The sequence below is a fragment of the Neocloeon triangulifer genome, unplaced genomic scaffold, assembly GCF_031216515.1.
Source record: "Neocloeon triangulifer isolate White Clay Creek 2 clone unplaced genomic scaffold, ASM3121651v1 ptg000017l, whole genome shotgun sequence".
Taxonomy (NCBI): domain Eukaryota; kingdom Metazoa; phylum Arthropoda; class Insecta; order Ephemeroptera; family Baetidae; genus Neocloeon; species Neocloeon triangulifer.
In genome coordinates, this window is record NW_026775559.1 from 4287214 (window position 1) to 4302728 (window position 15515).

The following is a 15515-nucleotide window of genomic DNA, read 5'->3' on the forward strand; positions in this document are numbered from 1 at the left end:
TTTTCTTTCCCTCTCGTCTGTCCTTATTACTCCTCTCTTCCTCGCGCCCACTTTCTTTCTTCGTCGCGTAATTGTCTCCGCTCTAACTACGTGTATGAGAAAGAAAGAAGAAGTGCAAATTCCCCCTTCCACAAATTTTTGTTCCTTTTCGTCTCAATTCGCACTCAATGCACATACAAATAAAATTTTTCCTTTTCAGCAAAATTTTTTTTCATACAGAGTAAAATATTGCATTGGCCAAAACGCTCTGGGCTTTGAGCACACAGCACTACCCGTAGAAAGTGAGGCGAAGGATAAACATTAAAATGAGATCGGTCTAGTGCGAATACCATTTCATGGGCTTAAATTCGTTTCAAACGAAACGCTTATGGGCATGTACAGGAATGCGGGCATGGTCAATTTTAAATAAATGGTTGATTGGATTTGCTATTATGCAAGTAAAGCTTCAAAAGTTGTTGATTAAAATTTTAAAAATAATTAAATACAATTCATAATTTTAAAAATAAATAAATGTTTATCCATACTTTTAAAAGAAATTTTTATGTTCTAATTTACTCAGAAAGGGAAAGTTCTTTTATTGAAACCATGCTTCTCATCTTTGAATTTTAAGCAGCAAATCACGCTTTTAACAAAGGATAAGAGAGGAAGATAAGATCTTATGTTCCGATTAAAAAATTATTTCATAAGTCTGAAATCCTATCCTCTTTTGGAAGTGGAATAGGAAGTTTTTAATTTGCAACAAGTCAATCAACGAAGTCTACAAAGAGCATTTGACATGTCTGTCATGCCTAAATTCGCTCGCAGCATCGAACTTGCGACCTACTCAAACAGAGTTGGCAAATTATTTTGCTCTTGGCTGCGAGCCTTTGATCTCTGCCGCCAAACTGGCAATATCACTTTGCCAACCTTGTTGCGTCTCATGTGCTCTTGACTTGAAGCGTCTCACTTTGACGAAATGTGATTTTTTTTTTCTTTCAAATCAACAAAAAACTTCAAAAAGCAATCTTGCAAGTTTGAGAGAGCTAGTGTTGTGTATCGCATCAAGAAGCAAATCAGTCGTGCTTTCCCTTTTGCTTTGAGAAGAAAAGCAGCGTCTCTTCTCTCATCATCTTTCCTTCCCCTCGACAGCTGCTGCCACATTAATAATTCATTTCGGAGCAATCACTGCTTCAAAAGGTTCGCCGCCCGCTTTGAAATAAGCAGCTTTTGGCGCCACCAAGGGTTTCTTTTGGTCAAATGAAGTGAGGAGCGAAAATATAAGTCCAAACGAAATGTGCCTTTCTTCACTGTCCCTATGCCAGCTTTGTGCAAAATTTCGCCAAAGATTTTCCGCAAAAAAATCGCTCGGGATTTATGCTTTCAGAATACATGCGAATGAGAGAAAACCCTTGAGAATTTTGCCTGCTGTTTGTCCTTGTCTCAAAAAAGAAGAAAGAGAACTATTCCTTGAAAGAGAGAAAAATGAGGTGAATTATTTTTTTTAGTACATTCTCTTTGCTATGTAACAATTGCATGTATTTATGTATTCAAAATAGTAAAATTTATTCTAAATATTTAAACCATTCGAAAATTACAAAATCATAATTGAGAAAATCAGAATGAGACTAAAAACTTGTTATTTGATCAAACAAATTCTCCAAATTTTTCAATATTTTAATGACGATAGTTTCATAAGAAAAAAGGAAGAATTTTCGTAACGCTCACGCTCTCTTGAGTTATCAGTTGACATTTTTTTAATCCTTTTTGATAATAAAAATTAAAGTTGCAAGAATTTATTGACTGACATGAAAATTGATTAAAAGATTGAGTTAAAAATGACAAAAGAAATTTATCGCTTCTCAATAATGGCAATCTCTAGTATATTCACATCTGCCTTGTCTGGTTGACAAAGGCTGACTAATTTTACCGTCACCCTTTTTCGCGACAGTGCAGAAGGGGTTGCGATTTCTGCGACACTCTCTCGCCCCTAATCCGTCGTCCCCCTCTACATATTGTGCGCTGCGTGCGGGTATCTCTATAGGTATGTGTGTCAGTGTGCTAGGACTGCAATTATCAATGAACAAGGAGAGCCCTTAACCGCCCGTTCGCCCCGGCAGCTTCGGAGGCACTCGGTGGCGGCGGGCGATGAAAAAACAAGAGTGTGCATTAAAAAGCGAAGATGCTGCTTTGAAGTGGCGCGCCTCGGCTGCCGGGTGAGGCTGGTCGGGCTGGGTGGGTTGGACGGACGGTCGATGAGGCGCGTTGCTTAGCAACCCAGCCTCCGGCACACTAACCCTATTGTTGTGTTCGCGGGAACAAGTGCCTGCCGATCATTTGTCGCCGAAAAAAAGTGCTCAGGTGTGACCCCGCCGAGCGAGACCGGCGGCGTGACCACGCACGTGACCATTCGTTCTGGGCCGGGTCGTTTTTAAGGTCTCTTGGCGTCATCACGGTGTGCGTGGGTGACCCATTATTCAGCAATTACACGCATCTTGGCGATACATGTGACTTTTTCCATAAAAAATACATCCTATCTTGGTTAACGCGATGCTTATTATTTTTTTTTTAGAACAATTAAACTTTTTGGCGCTTTTTGGTATAATTAATAATTTATAACTTTTGATTTTCTTATGCACACCAACGCCCACGTAATTTACGAAATCATGAATAAAAAAAAATATTATTGTGTTCCATAATGAGAAAGTATTGTAAATTTTGGAACGACATAAATAAAGAAAAATATTTTTAATTATACACTTATATCTTAATTTCTTTTTAATTTTCATCTGCTGCAATTAAAATATTCCACTTTGTGCATTAGGATTGAAGGATTATAAATCCTTAATTATTTATAAAAACTTCATTAATATTACTTATTTTGAAAAAAAAAAAAACTTTAACGATTTTAATATCAAACTATATAACATTATGGGTCTGTCAAAATATGATTGATACAGAAACAATTTCTTCAATAAGTTTGCTTTAATTGAAAAGACCTTTAATTTAATTTAATTCAATTTAATTATTTTTTTTAAATTTAATGTAATTTTTACTAATATTTAGGTCAATTTAGGTTTAGATCAAGAACTTAAAGTTACGTATAAAAATTTAAATATACATGTAAAGTTATTGAATTAAATAAATATTAATAATTTATTTTATTACTTAGAAAGAACTAACTTCTTCAAACATATTCTCAAGGATTGTGGAATAGTGAAAAATTATCAAAATTGTTATACGCCTCTTGTATCTACATATATACTGAAAATAATATAATTATTTCATGTCTAGTCGCACATCAAGCAGTAAAACTTGAATAAATGTCTGCTGATAAGCTCTTGGAGGGATGGTAAAAGACACTACTTATCTCATTAAGGCTTATCTCGCTTTATGAATTTATGATTCCGTTCCGCCTCATCCGAGTCAATCAGTTCATAAAAAGGAAGTATAAAATTCCCCCTGCACAAGCCGTTATATTGGAGCGCATTAAATGAGCAGAATTTTATGTCGAATTTCTGCTGAGATAGAGACGCTGGAATCAAAGTTGGAGGCAGACTGATTGGCAAGTGGATGAATTCTTAAAACCGATCCAGCGGAGAGCGAGAATGCAATCAAAGGAAACCACCGAGATTGAAGCCCAGGGGTTAACTTTAAAGGACCGTCTATTTGCAACCAAGAACCAAGTTGGAAATGGTGTTCCAGATAAAACAAGTTGATTGATTTTTTTTTTTTTTTAATAATCTTGCGACCTTCTAGATAAAATAATATTTTTGTCTGTATCAGTCTGTATATTTTATAGTTTTTCCTATTAAGTTTCTGCCATTAGAATTTTCTACGAACTCACAGAAGATCCGATGCGAAACAGCTTCATTTTCGTCGGAAAATTGCCTACGAGCTTTACTATCGTGAACACAGTAGTGCTTTGATAGAGTTCATCAATGTTGCAAATCCACGAAGTGCTGGTGATTGCTTTCGTTATTGCGAGAATTGAGGCTCAGAAAGCAATTTACTGGAGCTCTGCACATAGACATTTTTTATGTGAGCAGAAAAAGTGAAGTGTAATAAATTCCAAAAAAAATATTTGGGAACATGTGTTCTGAATTTTGCAGATGAAAACTAATGACTAGCAGTATCCTGAGGCATGTTTAGTTTTGAACCAAGCAATGATTCATGAGTTTTCAATATGCCATTGGAATTTATTTACGCTAAATTATTTCATGGTATTTTTCCGTGGGTATAAGATTCCTGATTTAATCGAATTCAAATAATTCAATGCAAAATAATTATTTACTAATCAAATTTTTTGCAACTGACCTCACCTCGTCCATTGACTTTTGGATGGCTCTCAATTAATATATTGTATGAAAAAAAACTAGCTTTGTATATAACATCAATCAGTTGTTGTTACATAATGAGAAGCCTATGCTGCAAAAATTATTACAATTGAACTGCTGAAGATGCGACTTACAAGTCAAAAGAAACGAAAGATAATTTCCTTCAAGAATCAATTGCATCGTCTGGGGCCAAGAGGGATCTTATTTCGTTTTCAACCGGCGCAGCGAAATAAATGTGGCACGCTGACTAACTCAATTAGTCTCGGCGGGATTATCGTCGAAAATAAGGTGCCGCAGTGTGTGCTGACGGAATGGAGAAAAAGAGCGCAATCCAACTTATAAACTTTGGCAGGGGAAAGTGAGAGTGCGGGTGGCTTCTGCATCTCCATACGTCACAATCAATAGATCCTGTGTTGGCCACCTGCCACCGACCTGGCGCCTCCCATCCATAATTATTCGCTCCGTCGCGTCTCTCTTGATTGTTTCGCCTCGCATTGTTATCAAGTATTGGAGCAAACGTGAGCGCGATTTGCAGAGACAAAACTTTGGATGGCAACGAAAGTTCTCGCGAGATGAGAGAGCGTTGTTTGCTTCATTCCAAGCAAAATTTGCGGCGTGCTATTGTCTTGCAAATTACAACTATCAGCAGATTTTTTCTATGCCCTACTGTAATTGTAATTGGGTCACAGTGCCTTAAGGTGCTTAACAAACTCCTTTTAAATGCAAAAGTTAATAAATATATTAATTATAATTAACTATTAGATATATTGAGTTACTGGTAAATATTATTAGAGAGTAGTTAGAAATGATTAAAAATTAGATTTAAATTAATTTATTTAAAATTTTTTCATTTATAGTTTTTATTTTTAATTATAACTAACTTACTATTAGCTATGATTTTACAAATAATAGAATCTGCATTAAAATATTTAGATTTGTTATCGTAGCCTTTTAATTTCATTATTATTCTAAATGTGGGTCAAAGTTTGTAAATACATGAGATAATAGATATTTAATTCATATTATCAATCATAAAAACCCGTCTAGAACATAGAAATTTATATTAAATCCAACTAGAAATTTAAACTTAATTGATAAAGAGAAGAAACGATTGATTTTTAAAATTGTATAATAATCCGACGCGATTGTCGCAAACTCAAAATTGATTTTGGGCGACGCTTATTCGGCGAACGAGATTTGCGGCGGCAGACAGTTGAAACAACTGCAGGGCTTCTGTACTCACCCCAAGTGCTGCTTGTTTGGCTGCTCGGCCTGGACTGCTCGCGACCAAAGGCGGCCCGGGGTGGCGGCGCGTGCGCCACTTCCTCCCCGCGACCCGCCGTCGGCGCTCCCCCGTCTCGCGTCGAAAGATCGTGCCCTTAATTGCTGTAAGAGGACCCTGAAAACTGATGGGTGAGTTTGAAAAGTGCAAAAGAGGTAACCGCTGCCGTGCCAGACCAACTGGCTGCGCACTCGTGAAATCAATTTCCAGCAGCTCGCGTCGTGTGTGCTGTGCAGGTTTGCGAGAGAATTTGATGAACTTAAACCACCCTAGCTGCATTTTTCAAACCAGTTTTGTCTCATTAAAGAAATTCTTTTGAAGTGGGTGCGCTTTAAGTTTGGAAATGAAATTTCTCAATAAGGCAGAAAAATTATGGACGTGGAGCTAATGTATCAATTAGGAATAAATATATTAAAATCGTTTGAAGAAGCAAATAATGCAAATATATATGCTAAATAAAGCTAAAAATATAATTATGCATGTATAAAAAATTGATGATAATTTTTTTTTTAAAGTTTATAGTTTATATAATCAATCGATTTTACACTAAAGTATAAATGTTTTAATACTTTTAAATTTTTGAAAAAATAACAAAAAAGAACTATTAAATAATAAACGAACAACAACAACACAGAAATTTTAAAAAATTCTTTGCTCCTGGACGTGACGTTTTGGTCCAACAATTTAATGTTTCCCCCCCAAACGATTGGTATTTTTCATCTCATGAAATGTTTTGTAACAATGAGAAAATTAATTTAACAGCAACGACAGCATATTGGACTCGATAGCAAATCCAAATTCATGATTTTTGTAATTGAAAAAAAAACCTCTTGGGAAACAGCAAACAATTCTTTACAGCATAAAATTATGGGAAACAAATAATAAATATATATTTTTCAAGAAAATTCCACAATATTCTAAAGTTTAGGAAGTACAGCAGGTTGTATACGTCTAAAGGCGCTCTCGCATGACTGCTGTTTGAGAAAGACTCTAAAACAGATCTTCCGCGCGCATTCATATTTCACAAATGTCAATTATTGTGAAAGCTCCTCAACCGAAATCGCGTCGGTTCAGAATCGACCCGACATCATTCCTTGGGAAAAGCGCGCTTTCGCCTTTCCCAATTCGCGGAGATTGTTATTGGAAATGTGCTTGTGTGGCGGCGCGCGGGCAAGTGGGTTCCCCGGCGAGGGCGGAGCACTCGCGATTATTCAAAAGATTCTGCAGCGCACCACAGGCCATATCGACATACAATGCACACAGCGAAACATCTCGATACAGACACGTCGAATAAAAAAATATTGGCGCTCGCATCAATCAGATAAATGGAGGCAAACGGAGCCGTTACTCGCAGATAACACCGATTTGCAATTTGTCGGCGAGCTGGATTAGAGTCGGGAGCCTTCTGGAATTAATCTGATACCTAATTGCACACGAGCCATCGCACAGACCGCTGACTGGCCAGACAGAAAAAAGTAAAAAAAAAAAAAAACTAGCAACGAGCACCAGGAGCACCGGACGGACAATCGGATTGTACGTCGCTAATGATTGTGAGCGATGCGAGCTGCAAACCCTTGATCATGTCCAACTTTTTTCCTGTATATTTCATTGGCTTGTTTGATTAATGGGGAAAGCTTGGTTTTGTAAAATTTGATAATTGCAGAGCCTGCCTTGAATTTATTTAAAATTGGACATTGCCATGCCATAATTTGAATGTCAAAGATTTATAGTTGATTATTATGAGAAAAAGGATAAACAAAATATCCAAATTTTGTTACTGTTGACGCTTTTATAATCAGCGGTCAACAGTGGTTGGAGTACATTTGTCATTTATTTATTATCATTTATTTTTATCTTATAAATACAATTTGGCATTATTCCAATTAAGTCTTCATACTCTCTGAGCTGTAACAAATATTGTATGATTAAGGCCATATTCGCCAGAGCAACATGCGGCCCTGATACTCATGCTGTGGACGCGATAAAGAAAATGCTCTTAAATGCTCGATTGCGGTCATGAAATATTCACAAGAATGCAGTTTGGATCCCAAGAGCGGGACCTGTTATGCGGGCTGGAGAAAAGGCGGCATGTCTTTGATCATCGGCAAGATTAATTCAGAAGAGCCCGTTTTGTGTTTGAACGATCTAGCTGAGCCGGGAAAGCGTTTGCATGCATGCAAAAAATAAAGCACTGGGGAGAGCCGGTTAAAAATGCATGAGGGCAACAGCTGCATTGGCAAAACAAAAAATAAAAACATGGTACAGGCAGCACTTTTGCGAATTCGAAAGCGTTCGCTGGAGAGGATAAGATCAGCGTTTTGGAATTTAGCAAACGTTGGCTCTCAACTTAAAATACACAGTAAGTGTAAAAATAAAATAATAAAAAATAAATAAATAAAAATAAATAATATTGATATTTTTACTAAAAAATGAGTCAACATATTGAAGTGGCCATTGCTGCACTATAACAAAAACAATAAATAATTTAGTAACAGCTATCCAGAAGATATCTTAAAATTATTTAAAATGTTTATTACAGCCATTTTTGTTTTTATGGAAAATTCAGTTTCACGTACTGGAAAAACTTCTAAACCAGCAGCCTCTCAGAGTTCGTGATTTTGCGCGCTTTTGAACATTTAAGAAATGAAGCATCAAAATCTTCAGGTGCTCAAATCTCATGTAAAAACGCTTACGAAAAGTCACGATTTCATGCTTACATAACATGAACAAAGAAACTGATTCGGGAGCAGATTTTTGAGACAGAGAGGAAAAACAAGAAAATGGTAATAATAAAAAAATTCTTATTTTAATCAAAGAGGCAGATCCTATTTGTGATGAGTTCTTTTCATCCAAAAAATAAAAATAAATAAATAAATAAAAATGTGAAGAGTGGAGTACAAATATTGGCATATTTTTCCAAACGATTTGGTTACAAAAAAAATTACTCCAATTTCACTTGAAATTTTGTGTTTAAAGTATCATCATTCAGTTTTTATTCCTCATTGTCAACTCTTCATTTTGGGATAAAATTTAAATTTCGCATTACCAGAGCCAAAAAAATGAAATTTTATGAAGTTAAATCAAGCTCAACTTTTACTCCATTTCATAATGTTTTCTTTAATTCACGCCAATTATGTTGGTTATGCTCAAGTTTAGATTGAGTAAAATCCTGTTGTTTCAGTTTACAATGTATCTCTGTTAACTGTATCCATATTTGATTTGCAGAAAGGGTTGACAAATTGAGGCAACAATCACGATTTTTTTTTAATTAATCATAGGAAACCATGGCGAAAAGCGGCAACCTGGCTTTTGTATACCTACCAAAGTAATCAGGCGTTTAAAATAATGCAAAGTAAAAAGATGTATTTATCCTCGCTGAAAGAAAAATACATTAAAAACACAACTCGCTACCAGTTTATGTTTCAGTACACGACACTATTTCGTGAACAAACACACAGCTGAATACTAAAATTGATATAGCCTTATTTTTTAAAGAAGAAAACCCTTTTTTTAACAAGGAAAAGCTAGTCACTTCATGATCAATTCCACAAGGGCCTGCTTTTTCTCTCAAAAAATATTAGTTACGTATTACATTAATTTAATACATTTAGAATAATAAAAAAATATTAAATTTCAAATCTCATGTGAGTAGAATGATACTCTCTTATTTTCTTTGCTGTTGCCGGCACTAGGGTAAATAAATGCACATTTTCGCTTCCATTCAATTGAGCGAAATGCGTGAATTCTATTTCGCGCGTGATCCACTTTAAAGCTTTCCCGGTCTCGACCGACAGAGACAATAACTGGAGTAAGTGTCGGTGCAGCTGAGCGTGCTGCGTGAAAATGCGATTTCTGCCCCCTGAGCGGCTTCCCATGATTTGTGCTTTTTCCGCCGTCGAGAGTGTGGCCGTCGTTACACGATGCCGGCAGCTTTTATCCCCAGGCAGCGACAAAACAATCAGCAAAAAGCAGCCTTGGCATTCGTGGAAAGGCACTTGGTCTGAATCGGTGCGCGAATCACAACCAAGTCTCTGGACCAAAATCAATTTCCATCCTGAAAAACCTTTGAACAAAGCTTGTGGAGTAGGTTTGTTTATAAAGCCATTATATTATTATTATACCTTTGAAGTTCTCAACTCGCGTCAAAACTCTGTCTAGATTTCCCTTTTCGCCAGCTAGATTAAATGATGACGTTAAACGAAATCGCATTTGTTTCAATTAAAAGTTTTCCAATTTGCCGCTTTCACGTTGTCTCCTCGTGGCCGCAAGGAGTGATGCAAGAGACGTTAAAGAGCGAAAGTTTTCATCGCCACACAGAAGCCGCGGAAGAATTTGTTTTTGTTGCAGTGTATCGGAATATATTTGCAAATTTCTATTTGCATATACGCCGTTTGAATTTTTTGCAGTCATTTTCGGCAAGCTATCAATCTTTTGAAAATTGAGGCATGAATATGTCTGCCGGTTTTTGCCTCCTCACTTTTGTTAATGGCCCATCAAACTTTTTCTGCTCTTGAGAGAATATTGCTTGAATTAATAGATCTCGCTCCTTGGAGCCTTTTTTGCAATTTTTGCGAACATATCTCTAGGAAAAGGCTGATTCATCTTTTCTGCGAGAGTGGGAAGAATAGAGGTCGTAAAGAGTGGAGAAAAGAGAGTCGCCGCCTCTGTGTTTTACTGCTTTTTGGCGCAAAACTTTGGGAAAATTGCATTAATAGAAAACTTTTCTGAGTCTGTCGCGCGTAAAAAGGCGAAAAGTAAGAAGTCGCGCTCAAATGGTAAGAGGTGTAATCGTAAAAAAGTTCAGAAGTCCGGCGCAACAACAATTTGGTGGAGCCTTTAATAATAACAATTCGCCCTTCGAATGAAGTTTACTAACGCTGCAACTGCAAACTCTAACTGTACTTATGCAACCTGCACAGCACGCAAGCAAGGCAATTTGCATATTCAAGTTTCAATCTAACAAAATTTCTTTAGTTATCCAACTGAATATATTATTAATAAATTTTTAACCAGACTATACAACAAGCTCTATTAAAATAAAAAACTAAATTAACGAAATAAATTTTTTTAATGCATAAAAATAAAATTTAGATATTATATACTATACTATAGCCCATCTCAACGTGGACCTCTCTTGAGGCCCCGCGTTTTAACAACTTGTTTGCCAGAGGTATTACCGTTTCTTCACATTTCGTGATTTTTCTCTAATTTTGAATTGATTTGTGAAGAATAAATAGCAACAATACAGCAACAATAGTATAAATCATAATATAGTAATATAAAACCATTTAAGATTGGGTAAAAAGTTATGACAAGATTATTTGAATGCATATAAAATGCATCCCATTCCATGCACAATCTTTAATTGAATAAAAACACATTACGAATATTACAATTAAATACTTTTTGTGAAAAATTAAAAAATAATTTATTACCTGTGCAATAATTTGAATTAGTAGCAAACCGCTAAAAAGTTACATAAAGTTACATAAAATTTACATAATTTCTTTCTTATGATTTGAGTGAGCGCTTCTATTGTACACCACAGGTTTGCTACTATGCAATTTATAATAAATTAATACATTTATATAAAGAGGAAGAAAAACTGAGAAAAGAATCTTTCTTGTGCAATCAGTGTTTATTTTCTTGGTCAGTTACCAAAATTAGACAATTTCAGAATTAAAAGCCAGTTTCGTTGCACGCAGGATAGATAGATAGAGGACCTATCATAAAAGTTCAGTTTGTGAAGTCGTTAAAAAATTAAAAATAAATCAATTTAAAAATGCAAAAAAAAAAGGTAAAGAAATTAATTTTATTCCCTTTCAGTGTTCAAAATAATTTTTTTTAATATAATGAAACATAAATATTTAGACACAAAAGTGTACTTTAATTATATTCAAGTCATTGAAAAGAATTATCGGGAAATTCATGCTCCTCCTAAATGACACAGTGTATTTTTTATCGCTTAAATTATTTCTTTATTGTAGAGGTAGCATTGGGGTGCAACAATTGACCTAATTTGCATCTAGAACCAATCAACGGCTCTAGCAATTGCTCTTGGGCAGTATCCCCTTGCCCAAATAACATAAGGCGAATCATTAGATTTTGGGTCAAGCTTTCCCTCTTTCCTACTGCAGCTGTTCCATAAGTGAATGGTGTAACTTCCATGCTCTCTAATGTATTCAAACCAGACGCTTGCATTACTGGTACGATACACCTCATGGCATTCGCTGTATTTAATTGGACTAGTTATAAAATAATTCAAAACGTGCAGCTGGTTATTTATGTTTACGAGTCTGATCGCCTCGACAATGCTTATCTTAAAAACATTCATTACCGCTTTGTTAAAGGACCTGACTACTGTGGGATGATCTTTAGGGTCGTAATCTGAACGCACAGTCTCTAAAATTTTGAACAAAAAAGGATTGTGTCTCTCAAAACCAAGCAAACTATTATTGATGTTGTAATCTGCGTCAGCGGTTAGAAAATTCTTCAGTTCGATGATTGCACTTAAGTTTTTGAGCGTCATATAGTCAAGGTCCATGTACATTCCGCCCAACTTCCACAACAAGCTCATCCGCAAGAAGTTGCTTGTGTGCTCCTTAATGTAATAATTGTCTTTCTTCAATTTATTCTCTTTAGGGTCTTGAACAGGCGTGCCTCGAACTGCCTGCAAAGTTTAAATTTTCATACTTAATCTTGGGTTTTTTAACTTGTGTGTCTGAATTAAACTAATACCTTATGGTATTTTAAATCATAGTTCAATTGAATTTTTTTACATTGAACAAAATAAAAAATATGTAGAAATTCAAAAAAATCAATACCATTGAGCTGTCCAGTGTTGCAAGTTTAACATTTGGGGAATGTTGAAGCAGTTCCTGCAGAGCAGGGTTGTCCTTAGCCTTAATTTCGAGCAAATCCGAAAAAGCCAAAATAAAGTTTATATGTGGATTTAAACTAGCGGCCGCCTCCAGTGCGCACACTTGACGTAATTTCAGAACACCTGTTTTGGACGTCTCCAACATAAATATCACGTTTTGTCCAAAAGCACTCCTAAAATTAGAAGGATCATCTAGCATTAAGCTCAGATTGAACGTCGTCAGGACACTGGATGCTTGTACTGCTTGTCTGGTGTTTGCGCTGCGAGGATCAAGTAGCACGAAAGTGGACAGCAGAGTCAAAAGTGACAGCAGAAACAAAATTGTTACGCTTAATTTAGCGGAAATATTCAACATCACTGCAGTGAAATGGTGAAAACGTTGACAGTGCGAGTGCAGTCGTGACACGATTGCCTTCAAAAAGTACTGCGGCCGTTTCCTTCAAAGGGCATGATAAACGTTATCACGGGTTGTAATTATTCGTATAATGCCTGGTGTGTCGTTTTCTTTAGTTGTTATCCTGCCAAGTTAACTCAATTTTTTTTATTGCCATACTTGAAATTTCATCTGATCTCATTGTAGCGATATAATTATTTACGTTCAACAACAAGGCTTTTTTTCATAATTTATGGAATCTTTCTTTCGATTCAAAAAATTAGGCATTTTAGAGTTGATGTGAATATACCATAAAAAAAAAAATTAAAAAACAAGGCCACTTACAGCTCGTAAAAAAGACCTGACTATCATAATTATATGCTTATTAGAAGGCACCGAAAATACTTGCTTCCTATCATGTCGTGGCAGGTAAAACATGCAAAACAAAACTTTTCATGCGTAGTTTAAAAAAAAACATCGTTTGATTTCAAAACAATTTAGGCTAAAATAGAAAAAATATAACTCATAAAGAGTTGAAACAATATGTGAAAGGATTAAATGCCATGATAGAGTATCGCATGCTGGAACATTTGCATTTTTTTAGGGAGCGCAGAGATGGCCCCCTTTTCATAGGGCTCCTAAAAAAAAAATGATTGATTGTATAGCAGACGCATAATACACAGAGGGCCAGGCTGCGTATCACGGCCGCTCTTTTGCACGCGCATACATCAAAAGTTGACACACACACAATCGCCCCGAGCGTAATTTGACAACAGACGAGCATCATATTCTGCTCTTTTGACCGGCGCTTTCTCAATAGAACTTCTTTTGACAGCGAATGCCACGCGCTTGAATGGAGACGAGAAAGATGCCCCTCACAAATTGCGTATTGTGAAGGTTTGGTAAAGAAAAACTGTGACAATGTAAATCAATATGCACTTTGGCATAAATATATCTCCTGGTAAAAGGTATCTGAATAAATAATAAAGAACAAGCATATTGATCTTCATTACTAGAAAAAAATTGAAATTATAAATTGAAAATAATGGAATTTGTTACCAGCAACTAAAATCATAGCCAATCATAGTTAATTGAAGAAGAATGAGTTGAAATAGTTATATTTTTATTAAAAAATAAACAAAATTAAAGTACACAGAACGCAATGAAAAGTTGTAAAACAATTGTCTCAATTAAACGGTAACATAATTAAAAAATAATATTAATAGTTAACAAGAAAAGATTTATTAATTTACTTGCTCAGTTAGAAATAAAAAAATTATTAAAGGTTTTTTTTAATTATGTATAATTATTTGAAAATAGTATTTACAGAGTTTAAGATTTCTCTATTTAAGAAAATACTTTAGGTAAACGCAAATATAGAACAAAATACAGTCATTACAATTTGTTCAAGAGCTGTTTATTGTAACAATAAAGTGAAAAACAAAAATTTTTTACAACCAAATAAAAATCAGGAGAAATACAAGAAAGGAATACTGTATAAGGGAAACTTTTTGATGATATACATAATACATCCTGCTTTTGCCGCAAGCCTTTTTCATTCGTAAAAATGAAACGTCGCGATTTTTCACCCCGACTAAATTGCGAGCGTCTGCCGCGGTGTGCCGTAAATTGAGGGTGAAAAATATGTCATATGAGAATCACGCTCGCAAATAAAAAGAGATTGGGTGACGACGTGCACCAACATACAGATATTTTCTTACCTGCTCCAATATAAAAAGCCGGGCGTTGGCAAAATCTGTGTCAACGCTCCTCGAGCAGCCGGTGTTACATTTATACAAAGTCCAATATGTCACCGGGTGTGGATGAAAACAGTCAAATTTGTAGTTGTCAAAAGAAAATTGTTTCGCCAATGCTACAACAACACATCCCTCTGAATTTTTATGAACGCATTACAGCCAACAGACCTGTGAGAAATGGGCTCCCTTGAAACGGATTATTGTTGGGAAATTTATGCATCGGTTGTGAGGGAGAAATATTGGCGACTTTATCGCTGGAAAATGTGTGGTGTGTTGCAGCATGCTTTATGAAACGGATACGCCAAAAAAACATAATATATTACGCGCCACCTCGACCTAATAAAAAACTTTCCCACAAAACGTTATCGAGTAGAAAACTTCATTTTGGGTTAACAAAGCTCATTTGGCCAAAATTTTGAAGAGTAGAGAGATTGTGCCAAAAACACAAGTCGTGTAATAATAATGTATTCAAATAAGAGTCGCGCTCTTATTTCCCGCTTGAAATATTTTCACTCCTTTTCTCCGTCAGTATAAAAGAGGATGCGAGGGAGAAGCAGGCAATTTTAATAAAATTTCCGCACTGCACACAACCTTTTTATTAGGCGCAGCTACACGCACATATAATATTACATTATAATGGAGAGCAAGCACCCAATATGAAATTTTTGGCTGCCCCTCGTGTTCCTTTTACCCAAAGGCTGCACGAGCGTGTTTTGTGTCGGTAATTTAATAATTTCGCTGGCGCAGCAAGAACCACGCTTTTTCCACATTTTCGCGCTCCGAAGTTCCGATAAATGGTGGATAATTACGTTATCACTATGCTAAGCACAATCCTTGCTAAAATCCAAATTCAGTTTATAGATATGAACAAGCCGCAAAAAATGTAAAAAAATTATAATATTAACTTTTT

At 35.7% G+C, this 15515-nt stretch overlaps 2 protein-coding genes across 3 annotated transcripts in view; both read right to left on the minus strand.

Moving 5' to 3' along the window:
* LOC132203397 (acetylcholine receptor subunit alpha-like) overlaps positions 1-5581 on the minus strand; it is a 36370-nt gene extending 30789 nt beyond the window's left edge. For both annotated transcript variants that reach the window (XM_059631170.1, XM_059631167.1), the window contains exon 1: positions 5557-5581. The gene's annotated coding sequence lies outside the window, so the exon portion shown is untranslated. The remainder of the gene's footprint in view (positions 1-5556) is intronic.
* Positions 5582-11620: 6039 nt separating this feature from the next.
* LOC132203318 (alpha-1,4-N-acetylglucosaminyltransferase-like) lies at positions 11621-12861 on the minus strand. The gene is made up of 2 exons (XM_059630994.1): positions 12420-12861; positions 11621-12265 (listed from the first exon to the last, which is right to left on the minus strand). The coding sequence occupies exons 1-2, from the start codon at positions 12828-12830 to the stop codon at positions 11621-11623; spliced, it is 1056 nt and encodes a 351-aa protein (XP_059486977.1). The 5' UTR covers positions 12831-12861.
* Positions 12862-15515: the final 2654 nt, after the last annotated feature.

Coding starts and splice junctions, on each gene's coding strand:
- LOC132203318 (XM_059630994.1), bottom strand. CDS start 12,830: ATGTTGAATATTTCCGCTAAATTAAGCGTAACAATTTTGTTTCTGCTG. Junction 12,266..12,419: donor CAACACTGGACAGCTCAATG/GTATTGATTTTT, acceptor TAAACTTTGCAG/GCAGTTCGAGGCACGCCTGT.